Consider the following 14922-nt stretch of genomic DNA (forward strand, 5'->3'; position numbering starts at 1 on the left):
GAAAGTTGATTTTTAGAAATAAATATAATAAAATTTCACATTCGATTCTTCGAACAAGTCAGTGTGATCGATTTGGTTACTTTGAATGAACGTATGTCAGTCCCGTTATCGTTTCCGAGTGGGTCACCGGCACCTCGCCAGGATTAACTCGCTGCCGCGTGTGCACGGCAGCGGACTTGTTCCGTGAACGGGCCGTTCTCGATGAAACTCTGGTGGGGTATACAGTGTCGGCTTGTTTTTGCAGCAAATCCCCTTCAATTTTTAAAATCTGAACACAACGTCTTAACTTTATTTCGTAAAATTTAAGATTTTTACATTATAAATATTTAATTAAAAATTAATATTTTACATTATCTATAATATTCAATTAAAAATTAATATCTTAAATTAAAATTAAAATTTTTAAATATTTACGTAAATATTATTTGTAACTTTATGGTGAAAATATCATCAAATCAAAAATTAAATAAATTCTTGTAAAATTGTCTAATGATAAATTTCTTTAAATACAGCATATCAAACAATAAATTAAAAAATTACAAGAACATTAAGAAAATTGTATTATTATATATCTGCTGTACTAATATACGAAAGTAATGTATAATCAAACATTCTATTTTAATATAAAAAATAGAAATTATAATAATAATTGAAACATATAAAATAAATAATATAATAAAAAAAACAAATAAAAATAAATAGAAGACTGTAGTTAAACAATGATTCCCAATTTGTAACATTTTTAGAGTAATTGCTTTTGCATTTTTTATTATTATAAATTATAAAAAGTCATATGTATATTTTTAAATTAAAAATATACATATTTAAGAAATGTGCAAGTTTTTTAGAACATTATACTTTATATGGGAAAAGATCTCATGCATAAGGCCTGGACTCGGCCGGCACTGGGAGGCCAGATGAAGTTTGAAAGTGCTTGCCTTCGTCGAGCATGTCCATGCGCTATTAGTATCCGCGGGATCGAGTAACCTGCTGCACGTTTTTCACCGTCGATCATTTGTAGCAAGGACAAACTCGATTAGCTTGCAAACAAGTTTTCTCCAACAGATTCACCGCGTTCGCCGGTTTATCTGTCATTCCTGCGGAAAAGCTGCAAATTTCAAGATTATCTTTATCTTTTAAGATTCTTCGTAATAATCAAAACTGGATTTACCAAAATGAAAATTGCCAGCACATTATTTCTCTTCGTTGTTGTCGGTAAGTAATTTCTTTTTGTTTGAAGAGTAACGTAGCTGGTGATTTATTTATTTTATAAAAAAGAATATATTGCGAAATATTAAAAAAAAAAAAATCCGAAATAATTTTCTTTAATAACGTATACATTTCTTTTTTTGTTTTTATATTATAATATTTCTTATATTATAATTTTAATAATTCTGTATGGATTTTAAGTTAAATTTATAATAAATAAAGTTTTAATTAAATTATTACTATAAAATTTATTATAAATCCATACAGCTGCATTAATTTTAATGCGTAAGATGCATATAACTGACAGCAGACATATTCATATTGTTTCAAATTTAATTCTATTTTTGAAGAATATTATTTGTGTGTATATTGATTAAGCGATTGAGCATTAGCACGTGTAAATATATTTCAAAAATTTTTTCAAAGATTTATTTATCAAATAAATGCGCGTGCATAGTTTACATTTATACATTTATACAAATAACTTTGCGACTCAAACATTAGAATTCCTATGCCATGATAAAGTTCAACAATCATATTAATTATCTCAATCGCTTGATTTATGAATGTAAATTTTTATTAAATATAGATTTTTATTAAATATTTTTTCTAATATACGGAAACATCGGTTTTCAAAAATTTCCTTATGCATGATCATATTTTAATAATGCTAATATAGTTTAAACATTGATATCAATTGCTATTTAAATATTAGAATGTAATGTTTTGGATAATAATGTTTTAAATATTTAAGAAAAAGTCAGATTGTATTTTGCTTATTGTCATAATTATTTTATTTGAAAGTAATTATTTTAAAATGCCTTACATTCTTAATTGAATAATTTCATGGCACATTATCAATATCAGAGACTTGTTAATAATATTTAATAATATCTTTTGATAAAAATTTATATTTTTGTGTGTTTTTCCAAAAGATTATTTTTTATTCATATTAAATATAATTTTTTGTACAAAAATTTTATTCTTTCTTAATTTTACTTTATTTTTGACACTCTGTCTATCGTCAGGTAGATATTAAAAGTCACTGATCTGCAATAGGGTCGTATTTGGAAACCGATCATAAAACCGTTAATGTTTCTACTGGGCTATTGTAGGTTGTTGGGCCTTTCTCTTATTTTTTTATATTGTGCCTTGTATGAATCGCATAATTTTATTCTGTGCTATTGACTCCGACGTCTGTATCTTGTAGACTTGACTGCACTACTCACGCTCGATTAATTGGCGTATTTCTTTCTTACTGTACTAATAGCCTCGTTTCTATCTATTAAAGACGTTTCTCGCTCTGCGACAAAATATACTTGTAAATATGAGTCTTTGTGCGTGGCGTATTAAGAGAGCATTACATGCCCTGTGGAAAACTCGCATCATACTTACATACGTGAGTCGTGCAAAAATAATTTTCCGTAATTTTACGCTACTGTTTGCGATGATCTGAGCGTGACTGTGGTTACGCATCGTGAGAAGTAGCCGGACTTCTTATGGGTCGATACTATAGTACGACGTAGTACGTTGCACTCGATGCATCATGATGCGTCAGAATCAGCACACGAAGGGATGTTGAAAATTTTAATTTATTCTTATGCGGAAACATTTTTTATTATTTTTGTGACAATAAAATATATAATAGTTTTAATCAACATCAATCATGTTTGAAAAAAAGAAGATAAATGACAAACTAAATTGTTTATATAAATAATATTTTTTTTTTATAACTTTCCGATCAAAATATTTGTAAATAATAATGTTAATATAAAAATTTTTCTATACAATATTTTTTATAATAATATGTAAAAAATAAGCATTTGTAAAATATCTTTTAAATGTAGCCTTATATGTTTCGAAAAAGCATGAACGTTTATATGACTACATATGCGTGACATTGTCAAATTATTCGAGAGTTGTAAAGAGGAAATCTCAAACTAATTGGTGTACATATTATCTAACCTTGTACATAAAATGTAAAGAATGACAAATCTATAATTACTCATGGCTTTTCTATAATTGTACTGTTTGATTCTTTTTTGCATATATTATATAAAAGGTTCGATAATATCGCAAACTGTTCATTTCGCGATTCATTATTTTATTCAATAAGATAACTAATACATCGTAAATTAAGGAAGAATTTTAGGTAATGTAGTTTATTATCAATGATAAAATGTTAGGAAAACAGTATCCAAAAAGTAACGAAAGGTTGCAAAATTTGATTTGTATATTACTTTTTATTTTTTTATTTTATATTTTCAATTATCACAAACATTCAATTATCATTTTCAATATCGACAAACATGATATCATTCTATATACATCATCTTTGATATTAGTATATTAGTGTCTCATAACATACATGTTGGACGGTTAATAATATTCCAATGATATCTCTACTCTTTCAATAATACTAAAAAAAGTTTAAAAAATATTGCGCAACTAAATTCTTTAGAAAGTATCATATGATTAAATGTATTTCAAAACAATTTCATATAATAAAACGTTTTTTACGCGATAGGTTGCGTGCGTATATATGTAACGTGTGGGAGAACAAAAATAACCGTGTAAAGAAAAGTATTATCATTGATTCGTTCATTGATGCAAGATAGAAAGTGTGAGAAGATCAGGTGCGTTTGTCGCAGAATGTAGAGTGGAAAAAATAGAACAGAACATCGACGAAAGTACGCAATTTCAATCGTTGGACGATTACGATTGAAAGTGATCTAAGAGAAAGGGATTGTAAAGTCATTTTCCTTCTACAAATATAACTACACATTATCGATCGTTCTTATAAAAGTAAAGAAGAGAGAGAGAGAGAGAGAGAGAGAGAGAGAGAGAGAGAGAGAGAGAGAGAGAGACATCTTGGTAGGGGCTTTTATGAAAGACATCATGACATGCACATCTTATGTGCCACAAACTTGTCATGTCATATAATGCATAATATCATTAAATTAAAGATGCGCAAAAGCTTTCTCCATGTGATTATCAAAAGGCTTTTGTACTTATATCTAAAATATTGGAATGAATAGAAAAGTTAATATATAAATTCTTTAGAATTCTTTAAAATTTTGCATTTAAATAAATCACGTATTTTTTTCTACTGACAATTTTTATCTATGTTACATTGTATACTAATAAAATATTTTGCATATTTTCAAAAAGTCTATCATATATGTTTAAATTATGAAATATTATTTATTCTAAAATATTAGAACAGCTATACTGTTATTATTATAATTAATAATTGATCTATAATTGATTTATAATTAATAATTTGTTTATAATTTATTTACAATTGATCTATAATTATTAATTTATTTGATATATATTGTACATGTAATCGATTATTTATACAAGCTCAATAAAACGGCACGTAATATAATAAAGGAAATATATTGTTTCGTAGATGACTTTGGAAACAGCAAATGATAAATTAAAAATAGATTTAGATTTTTTTGAAAAATGAACAGTTGTTTCTATCGATAATCCTTTTACCAAGATTCACGAAACACGTATTTAGGGAATTAGGCCAGCATGTCTATGTAAATGTCATCTTTTTGCATACTTTCTAGTCAGTTGTGTCCAATAAAGTTATTTGTACCAATTGGACATCAGTTATTTATTACACTTATAAAAAAATGCATTTTACACACATATTTTATCACATACATTTTAAACACAATATATCTCATAAAAATATCCGATGTTTTACTTAATATAAAAATATTTGTGATTCGTTTTGTATCACAATAAAAAAAAGTAGTAATAAAAAATAAAGAATATACTCTACAATATTCAATACAAATGCATAGAGATAAAATTATCTACTTTCCTCTATCGAATCAATTTTGTTGATTGATGATCGCGATCAATAAATCATTATATGCGCTTTAAAGAATCACTAAATGTTCATTTTATCGTCGAAAATTGCTAGTATTTGCGAGAAGAGAGATTTTAGTGTTACTTTCTAAATGTCGACTGTATCGATTTTCTCCTCGTTCCATCTATAATCAAGATCCGTTCTTATGATAGCGCAAAGATAATAGAGTAACAAGACGTGGCTGGAGCAGTCAAGGTGAAGGCCAGCCTTGGGAAAGTATAGCCGCACATAGTTACAGTTAGCTTATAGAACATTGTTATGACCTTCGATGCGACGAGAAACCCGGTTAAGCGAAGAAAAGTGAATATCACCATTATTCGTAAGATCCTGTATAACTCTAAACAAGGATTGTATCGTGACTCGATTACATCAGGCATCTTTCAAGAGCGAGAAACAGTGAAAGTATACGCACGCTTGTATCGCCAAAAGTCATCGTTCTCATTTTGGTCATTTATTACAAATGCTTAGTTTTACACGTAAAATGATAAATTCCTATGACAAAATCTTGCAAAAATATTAATTATTCATCTGAAAATTATTGTGTATGCAGAATGAGCAATTTATTTCGTCGTTTTTTCTATATATTATTTATAAGTAATGCTATATTAATAAATATTGAATTGTGTGATAATATTATTTTAATTTTTGTATTGCTAGAATATAATATACGTAATAAGAAATCTATATGCTTTCAGCATTCTGACAGAATGTTGTTTCGAAATAACTAATACGAAGAATCTAATTAATCCCGGATCCCAGTGAGATTTCGTCGATTTAGTTTTTTTCGCTTATCGCTATCACATGAATGATGTGCACGCGACATATGATTACTGGTGATTTCGAAAAAAGAGTTTACGCCTGTTTGTCGGACTGGAACGGTGAAATTTCTATTCAAAGATAATTTTCTATATTGCGAAATATCTACTTGTTTCCCGGAGTTTCGTTTGTCATAGTGCAATACGATTGTATAACAAATTCAGAGCAAGAAAAAAAATCATTCATGATAACGAACTTCATCAGCAGAAAATGAAATAATATGTAATCATATAATCCGATCCGCTGTAATTGTTAATGTAATTTGTGCACTATGGCAATTTATGCCCTCTGCCGTACGCAGTCTTCATAATTTTTTTCACAATTTTTTAAATTCCCCCAGGTGCATATAATTCAGAAAAAGAAGCGACTGTCGGTTTTTTCAGAGTTGCATATATATATATATATATATATATATATATATATATAATTTATATATAGCTGATTGTTATATTTTTTTTCTAATTAATAAATTAACGACAAAAAATTTATGATTCACAATGAGTATAATATTGGTTTTGATAATAAAGTTAAAATAATAAATGATCACGGCTAAATGATCAAGCCCGATAATGATTGTATATCAGTTAAATGACAATAATCTAACAATAAGAAGAATTTGACTTCGAGAAGAAGACAGTTCGGCTATACAGGAAGCATGTGTAATACATAGTGCTCGGTCAAGACAGAGCGTTTAGTCAGGTTTCAAGTGGGTCACTAGGTCTTGGCCCAATGGCACGCCTCGGATCCGGCAAATATTCTTTGAACAAATTCCGGAAGTACCTTTCACGAAGTTTGGAGTACTTGTTTCGCAAGATAAGAAAAGGCATCTTTTGCAAAGCTTGTGCTTTCAAACTGCATATTTCAGATAGTAATTCATAATCGTCATGTAAAGTGATATGTATTTATATTATTTATTCAAAATACTTAATAATTAATAAAAGACGAACATAGATCTAAATATAAAAGTTATTTCTTGGAATGTGATAAATACATAATGTAACATGCGATTATTATTAACGTATTTTTGTAATGATAAAAAATATATTAGTATTATCAAGAATAGAAAATGCTACTGCAAAATGGAAGTTTAATTGATGGGGAATTTAATGATATTTGGCCTACAATCTCTTGCAATGATGCTTAAACAAAGAGAAAACACGTGAATGTAAATCTGTTATTTTCTTGTCGCGATGATTATGTGATGACAAAACTATTCGTCTCTAAAATAACGTTCAAGAAAAGATATTAATAGAAAAAAATTATTTTAGATAATTTAATTTATATATGTTTTATAAAATATTATTTATTATCAAGACATATATTTACTTCGTCATTAAATAAATAATTTTTTTTGATGATTAAAAAATATTTTTATTTATTAATAATTTATTGTGCACAAATAAAAATATATTCTAAAAGAAATCTAAAAGAAAATATCAGTATTAATAATTTATTAAAATTATATTATATATAAATAAAACTTTATTGTACATACAGAATCAATCGCGTATGTAATACATGTACAATAAAAAAAAATATCTCTAAAAAAATGTAATAAAAATTGCGGAGTATAAAGTTCTCTCTTAAACAAATATCTAAGAAATCATATTAATCTTATTTAAGATTATTTGCTTGATCAGATAGATATTATATATACGTAGAAATAAATTTCCTTAAAAAAACATGATGTTAACAGACGTCGAAGAATCAATAGCACAAAATATGCGTGCTTTGCTCGCTTATAAGCATGTACTCTGATTCAGCATCAACTTTTTTTACTAAAATTACATTTAGTTTTGTTACTTAATAATTAAAATAAAATTTTTTATGCTTTTTTATATATTTAATCGTGTTATTCTTTATTTATATAATATTATTTATTATTTATTTATAATTATTATGTGTTAGTAATAGTAAATTATACATTCAACGATTTCTTACTCTCAAAATATATATCATAAATATATTATAATTTAATTCATAAAAATTTTTATTTAGATCTTTATATATTTAGTTACAATTTATCTATATACTAATAAAAGTAGATTTTTCATATCTATTACTTAATCCATGGTTACTTGACAACGAAAAAAATGTAAATTATAATTAAATACATTCTCCAATCAAAATTGCATGTAAAACAGAGCTTCATAGGCATCATTAATATAATATGCAATTTAAGAAAATTTTAAAATTGACGAAATTATAATATTATCACGATGGACGCATATAACGCACCGTGCGGATCGTCCGGATCCATTCCGGATTCGATGGAAACGATCCATGGCTTTGTTTTTTTCCGGTTTTGCTTACAGGATGTACTTGGCGAGAGGCACTATGCACATGTGTATTTCAGTCGGACTTCGGTTTTGTGCTAAACTGCGCTTTCAAAAAATCCGGTCTCTTCCGGGTCAGAAATCTCGGAGGTGTGAAGGGTTACATCGGCCTGGGTGAGTTGAATTATAGGAGCAATCGCGATCGTCGATCTCAATAATCGTTCATTTAAATCGATTTTTCGATCCGGATTAATCGATTAATCTCATCAAAGATATAAATAAATAATTGATGGCAAGGAACTATAATAATCGCGTCGACCGAATCTTCCCTCTAAATCTACATTAGAAAAGTTAAAACATTTTTACATGGTTGATATTACATGGTCTCATGTGCTTTTAATTTGTAAGGAAAAAATAATTTTATTAAATAAATATTTCTTTATACTCTAATTAAATATTTTATTCAATGTACTTAACATATTTAACGCATATTAATTTATTTAATAAGAGAAAAAGTAAAAATTATATAACTATAAAATAGTTACTAAAATTTTTTTATTAGAATATTATATGCAAAAATAAATTAATTTAAATTTTATATACAATACTGTAATTTATTTAACTTTAATTTTATCGACACTTAGTTTTATTTATTCACATTTATATATAATTCCTGCAATCATGATTAATGTTACGCCATACTTTTACCTTGACATATATCTCTTTTCATCACTTGCTTTTTTAAAGAGCTAAATTATGACTATTTGATATATTACATAAATCGCTTAGCCAACTTTTGCTGCAAAAATGTTACGCTTTATGTTCCTATAATGTGTTGATCATTTATAAATAATTTTCTCTTCGGGAAAACTCTTCAAGAGTGAATTAAAGATTTTTATTATTTGGTAATAAGTTAATCGAATCCTTTTATATCACATGAAAGGAATCTTATGCAAACAGATATGTACCTTTCATAGTATTCTATAAAACTCTTTCTGTTATATTTAATAAATGTAAATATCTTTAAAATAATTTCTAAATTATACGTGGCCTTTGTATATATAATTTTATTCATAGTCTAAGGTTTGCGAAATGAGTTTCTACCAATTCTACATGTTTATTGGTGTGCTTGTATCTTTGAAGGATTGAGAAACAAGATAGCTTGAATAATGCGGCAAAGTTTTCGCACGCCAGTGCGCTATTTGCATGCAAGCTAATAAATATCTTTATCGTGTCATTATGTCAAAAAGACTGTACATCCGATCGCATGTAAACGTTACTTAAGATTAAAGAAAAGAAAAAGGGTGATAAATATATTAATAAAATATAACGTTCGTGATGTCGTAACGACGGCTACTAATACGAAATCAAATTGTCAATTTGAATGATTTATATAAGTCTCTTTTCTACTTTTCGCAATTATTACGAAAGAATGTTGGTAGAAATATTCAATTGTACGTTTTTACGTGGTTGTATAACACTATAAATTTTCAAAAATACTTGTCTTTTACATTTTAACTTTTTACATCTCTAAGGATTAATCTTTAGTCTATAATTAATTAATCTCAAACAGAATCTATATGTAAATTAATTGCGTTATTATCGAGAAAACTACAACAAAATATTCTAGAAACTTACTATGAGATGAATAAATTATGACCTGTTGACGCAAGAGTCATACGCAACAACTTAACTTGCAGATTGTATTGAATGCTGCCCTTCAACCTATTTCTGTTGCAATTGTGCAGCTTTAAAAAAACGCGGCGTGACAAACTGATGATTTATTCATCACCTTGACTTAACCCAGTTATTAAATATCCATCTTATATTCTTTCAAAGATCTTCAGGCACAATTTACATTTAACGTATGCAATGGAGAATCAAAGATATTGACATATTCTAAAAAAAAGCTACCATAAAAGGCGTCAAAATGAAGCAACATTCTTTGCGTAATTTTGCCTGTTAGTTCAATGGGATTACAATTTTATTAGTTTTACTCGAACATGTTTATGTATCACAATATTTATTATCATAGGCATATAGTTAGCATTGGCATACATAAAGATGATAAGAGAAAGAGAGAGAGAGAGAGAGAGAGAAAAAGAGTTCAAGAATCGCCTGTAAATTTCAATTTAAAAAATAAATATAACATGAATAAAATTGTAAATATGTAGAATATTGTAGAAAATTGTACAAATTTCTATCAAATATTATATATAAATTGTGCCAAATATGAGAAAATGTAGAAAAATAGAGAGATAGAAATTGTAGCATCAGTTTTTAAAAGCTGCAACTTCTATACTGATTGACTGTTCATGTGCATCTACTTTATATGCGCGTCTTTATTTTCTCTTAACATACTTATCATGCGGAAGCTTTCTACGAAAGTACTATCTTTGCCTCTATGTAAATAAATAAAATTGGCATATATTGCTTCTCTCTGATTACTATTTCAAGAATTTCAGATCTCTCTAATCCATATAACACCAAACAATTTGATTAAGTCAATTTAATTCAACATTGCCTGGCCATTGCAGGATTTTCCGTTGGAGACGAATTAGGCTTTAGCCAATCGCTCTCTAATGTGGAAAGTGCAAAAAGAAGAAGTGTGCAAACAAACAGAGCTAACAGCCTTGCAATAAATCCTCTAAATGCGGTGAGTAAAAATTTTCAAAATAATTTAGCAATTTTACTTTACGTTCGATTACCATTTACGATGAAACTATTTAGATAAATAAAATGTTTAAAGTATGCGTATGTTTACCATACATTAATAATACATATACATATATTATATTTGCATAAACAACTTTTAATAAAAATTATATATATATATATATATATATATATTATTTTTATAATTATATTATATTTATATAATTATATATATTTTATAATTTTATAATTATATAAAATTATAATATATATTATATTATAGTTATAATAAAATTAAATATATATATATATATATATATATATATATATATATATATATATATACATATATAAAGGACTAATCAAGTGAATTGAACAAGTAGAACCTCGATTTTACTTTCATTGGTCGCCTCATTATGCTTATTTTTCATATTTCTAACTTTCCTTCCTATCTTTTATGCTGATATTGCTCCTTAACGCATTCACTTCGTGATACATCCGGATTATATATCCTGTATATGGCTATATTTATCGCAATGTAAATGGCAGCCACGCTCAAATCAGTTCATGGAAAGTTCAATGTAGAAGGAGATCAGCGCGAAAGTGCGTCGTTCTTCGTTAAAACGATAAATCCTCTTTATGAAGGAGCAGCTTTGATCATTCGATTGCACGATGTGCAGTCTAATCTCATTTTCAGTCTCAATGCAGTCTCTTCGATCTCGCGGGAATCATTACAAGATCATTCCATAATCATTTCCATTATTAATTTTTTATTTCATATCCGCTTCGTCAAGGAAAATATATATCGGTGCGTTCACCGTTTCGCAACTTATACTTTCTATGCGAAAATATAACTTATCACGAAACACGTTAATTGTTATGCACATTTATAATTAGCTCCTTTTTGGTACTTCTCGAGCGCAATATTAAATCATGAATACAGAAATACTATAATTTATATTAGTTTTACGTTGTGTGCGAATGCGTTGTTTCCGGGCATTCACTTTTGCTTTTCTAGAGTAAAAAAATCATCGCAATCCGTAAAATATTATCGTTTTGTTCATAATAGCGCGAAAGAGCAGGATCGAACAGGATGGATCGTTTTGTTCAGATCGCGTGCTATGAGAAAACATAGATTATACGAGTTGTCGAAACCGGCCTTGTCACAACTGGTGCGTGAATGTCGCTCCGGTTACATTCACATATGCCAAGTTTATGTGCTGCGATTTTGCTAATATTTCCTCTGGCGACAAAAACGGTTTCTCACATATGCAAATCGTGAGAATGCTGTATTAATAGAGTTGACATTTACGATTAGTATCTGAAGTTCTTAAAAAAATGAAATGCAAGACTCTTCGTTTAGATAGAATTTTGTATTGTTTTTAGGCAGGCAATCGGGATGAAGCTCGTCTAGGCTCATTAAATACTCGCCAAGTGGTGCCGCCCTTCAAACCCTTGCCATTTGGTACAGCCCGACCATTAGCTCAACAGCCTGAACGTCAAAAGCTGGTGGTAAATTCAACGGCTGTTAAAACGGCGCCGGTGATACCGTCGATGCAGCTAGATGCGCTACATCAACAGCATCAACGGATTCATCAGGAAGCCAAGCTGAAACAACAACAGAGGATACAACAAGAGGCATTGGCATTGCAAGTATTGAAGCAGCAACGTCAACAACAACAGGAGGCCATGAGGCAGCAGCATGTGCAAAAAATACAGCAAATGCAGAAGCAGCAGCAGATGCTCGCGCAACGGCAGCAGATGATGACAATACAAAATAAAAAAGATCAAGTAATTTCTGTGGTTTATTAAATTTGCTCAATTAATTTCATTTTATTAACTAATATTGTTTCAATAGTAAGAGCTTGGACTATAGTAATATTAAATATACCCCATTTTTCTCTAGTTATGCATTTAATCATTATCCTAATGATAAATTAGTATATTTTCTGCTATTGTAATAAAATAGTAATTTGTGGCATTTCTTGAGTCTGAAATTTACTTTGCATCCATTTTTCATTTAGCCATCTCAGATAATAGCAGTGACGGGGACAATGCCAAAGCTACCTAGCGTCGTCGCTGCAATTCCACAAAGTGGTATGGTCGAAGCCGAAGTTCTTTCACCATTATCATCAAAGGTAACAGGCAATTTGATCTTGTCAAATGCTGCCTTGCCACCTTTCATCGCGATGCCACAATCATCGATGAAACTCACAAACAGAGTCGGTAATAGTGGTACTTCGCTACAGGAATTCGATAATGAAGTACCAAAAGATGATTTCACTCAGGTAATATATTTACCTGATATTATATAATATATTCACTAAAAAATTATATGCTTAATTACACAAATATTTTATATTTAGTATAATTATTACTTTTATCATTACATATGTTTGTTATTGTTATGTGCATTATAAAACATGTTATCTTGAATTATATCTTCTTATATTAACCGTTTAACTTTTACGTGTCAATATAAAAAAAAAAAAAATATTCTGAAAAAATTAATCATTGATGTGAAGGTATACTTAAAAAAGCATTATAAATTTCAAAATTATTCTCTCATGCAGCTACCTTTACCGAGCGAAGAGATGGCTGCTTCAGTGAACGAAATGACGTTGCTTTCGTTGCAGCCTGTCGCTGCAGCTGAAACCAGCCAGCTGTTGCCTCTTCAACAAAACGAAAAACAACAGTCCTTACCCGACAGCTTACCATCTTTGGCTCCCATCCAGGGCATGGAAACTTCTTTAAAGGCTCTCGCGGAAGCAAGTAACATCACTTTAGAAGCCTTGGAAGCGGCAATTCTCCTAAGACAGCAACAGCTTCTTAAAAAACAGCAAGGACCTATGACGACAAGTACTACAACAACCACAACAGCGTCTCTTAAAAAGTAATTTACATGCAATTAATATTTTTATTTTTTGTATATTTAATTAATCTTTTTAATACTTGTTTTTGTATAAAATAAAATATGCTTTTCATAGAATAAATTGTTCGATATTCTAAAAATACACAATAATGGTAATAGCAAGCCAACGATAAGACAACAAAAAATAAAACTTTTTTTTTTTATGTTAAGTAAATATAATTCCGGAGCCACCAAAGTGATGAACGCGCCTCGGGAATACTACCCGGTTGGATACGACAAAAATTTCGATGACAACTTTGCAAGTCGCGTTGACCTGCCTGACACGAGCTTTTACTGTGGCGATCAAAAACATTTTCCAGGTTTTTATGCCGACGAAGACCTGGGATGCATGGTAAATCTTTTAAAGATTGAATTATAAAAAAAAAAATCCAAAAAAGACTTTCTTTAACTTATTTTATAATAAAAAAAATTTTTTCTTAGATTTTATTAATATTACATAATACTTTTAAATATATATCATCATATAAAAATATAAAAAATTATATACAAAAAAGTTTATTCTCATTATTTAAAAAATTTTTTGAAATTAATTTTGATATGAATCCACTTTAGGTGTTTCACGTTTGCGCATTGACGGACGATGGTTTGATCATGAAAAGTTTCCTGTGTCCGGAATCAACGTTGTTCGATCAAACGATTTTGAGATGCAACTGGTGGTTCTACGTGGACTGTAAAGCTTCCAAGAGCTTGTACGACAGCAATATACCTATTAGTAAGAGTTATCAGTTAATGAAGGCCTTGGCGTTCTTCTCGGCGTACAAAAATCACGAAAACGGGACAAATACTGAGCAAAATAGCGAAGATAATTCTTGAATCGGCTAATCAATCAAAAATTACAGAATTGTAATCGTTAAGCTCAATTTTCCATAGAAATTTTCGTGTTTTCACAATACGACTTTTTCATCTAGTTTTAAAAGCTTTTATTTGTATATATAATTTATTGATTAAGAAAGAGAGAGAGAGAGAGAGAGAGAGAGGGAGAAAGAAAATAAGAAGTATGTTAGATTTCTATTTTATATAGAGACAATGTAAATAGTACACGTTCCTGGCTCAATCAATTTTGTTGAATAATAATATATATTATGTCTCTTTTTTGGCTCAAAATTTTCTTTCCTGTTAAAACATTCAGTAATAAGAAACAGAAG

General features: G+C 28.8%; 1 protein-coding gene across 3 annotated transcripts; it reads left to right on the forward strand.

Annotated features, from left to right (window-relative positions):
- Positions 1 to 980: 980 nt before the first annotated feature.
- On the forward strand, positions 981 to 14753 carry LOC126850326 (basic-leucine zipper transcription factor A). 3 transcript variants are annotated; one of them, XM_050593200.1, is made up of 8 exons: positions 981 to 1215; positions 8230 to 8364; positions 10728 to 10846; positions 12232 to 12636; positions 12870 to 13133; positions 13419 to 13738; positions 13928 to 14108; positions 14330 to 14753. In XM_050593200.1, the coding sequence occupies exons 1-8, from the start codon at positions 1176 to 1178 to the stop codon at positions 14588 to 14590; spliced, it is 1725 nt and encodes a 574-aa protein (XP_050449157.1). In that variant the 5' UTR covers positions 981 to 1175; the 3' UTR covers positions 14591 to 14753. The 3 variants fall into 3 exon arrangements, with proteins under 3 accessions (XP_050449157.1, XP_050449166.1, XP_050449175.1); XM_050593209.1 differs by having other exon boundaries at positions 13482 to 13738; XM_050593218.1 differs by lacking the exon at positions 8230 to 8364.
- Positions 14754 to 14922: the final 169 nt, after the last annotated feature.

Source organism: Cataglyphis hispanica, chromosome 1 (genome assembly GCF_021464435.1).
Source record: "Cataglyphis hispanica isolate Lineage 1 chromosome 1, ULB_Chis1_1.0, whole genome shotgun sequence".
NCBI classification, from domain to species: Eukaryota; Metazoa; Arthropoda; class Insecta; order Hymenoptera; family Formicidae; genus Cataglyphis; species Cataglyphis hispanica.

Excerpts from the sequence above, each read along its gene's own strand:
- LOC126850326 (XM_050593200.1), top strand. The coding sequence starts at position 1,176 with ATGAAAATTGCCAGCACATTATTTCTCTTCGTTGTTGTCG. Across the intron at positions 8,365-10,727 it reads GAAGGGTTACATCGGCCTGG|GATTTTCCGTTGGAGACGAA; the intron begins GTGAGTTGAATT and ends TGGCCATTGCAG. Across the intron at positions 14,109-14,329 it reads ACGAAGACCTGGGATGCATG|GTGTTTCACGTTTGCGCATT; the intron begins GTAAATCTTTTA and ends AATCCACTTTAG.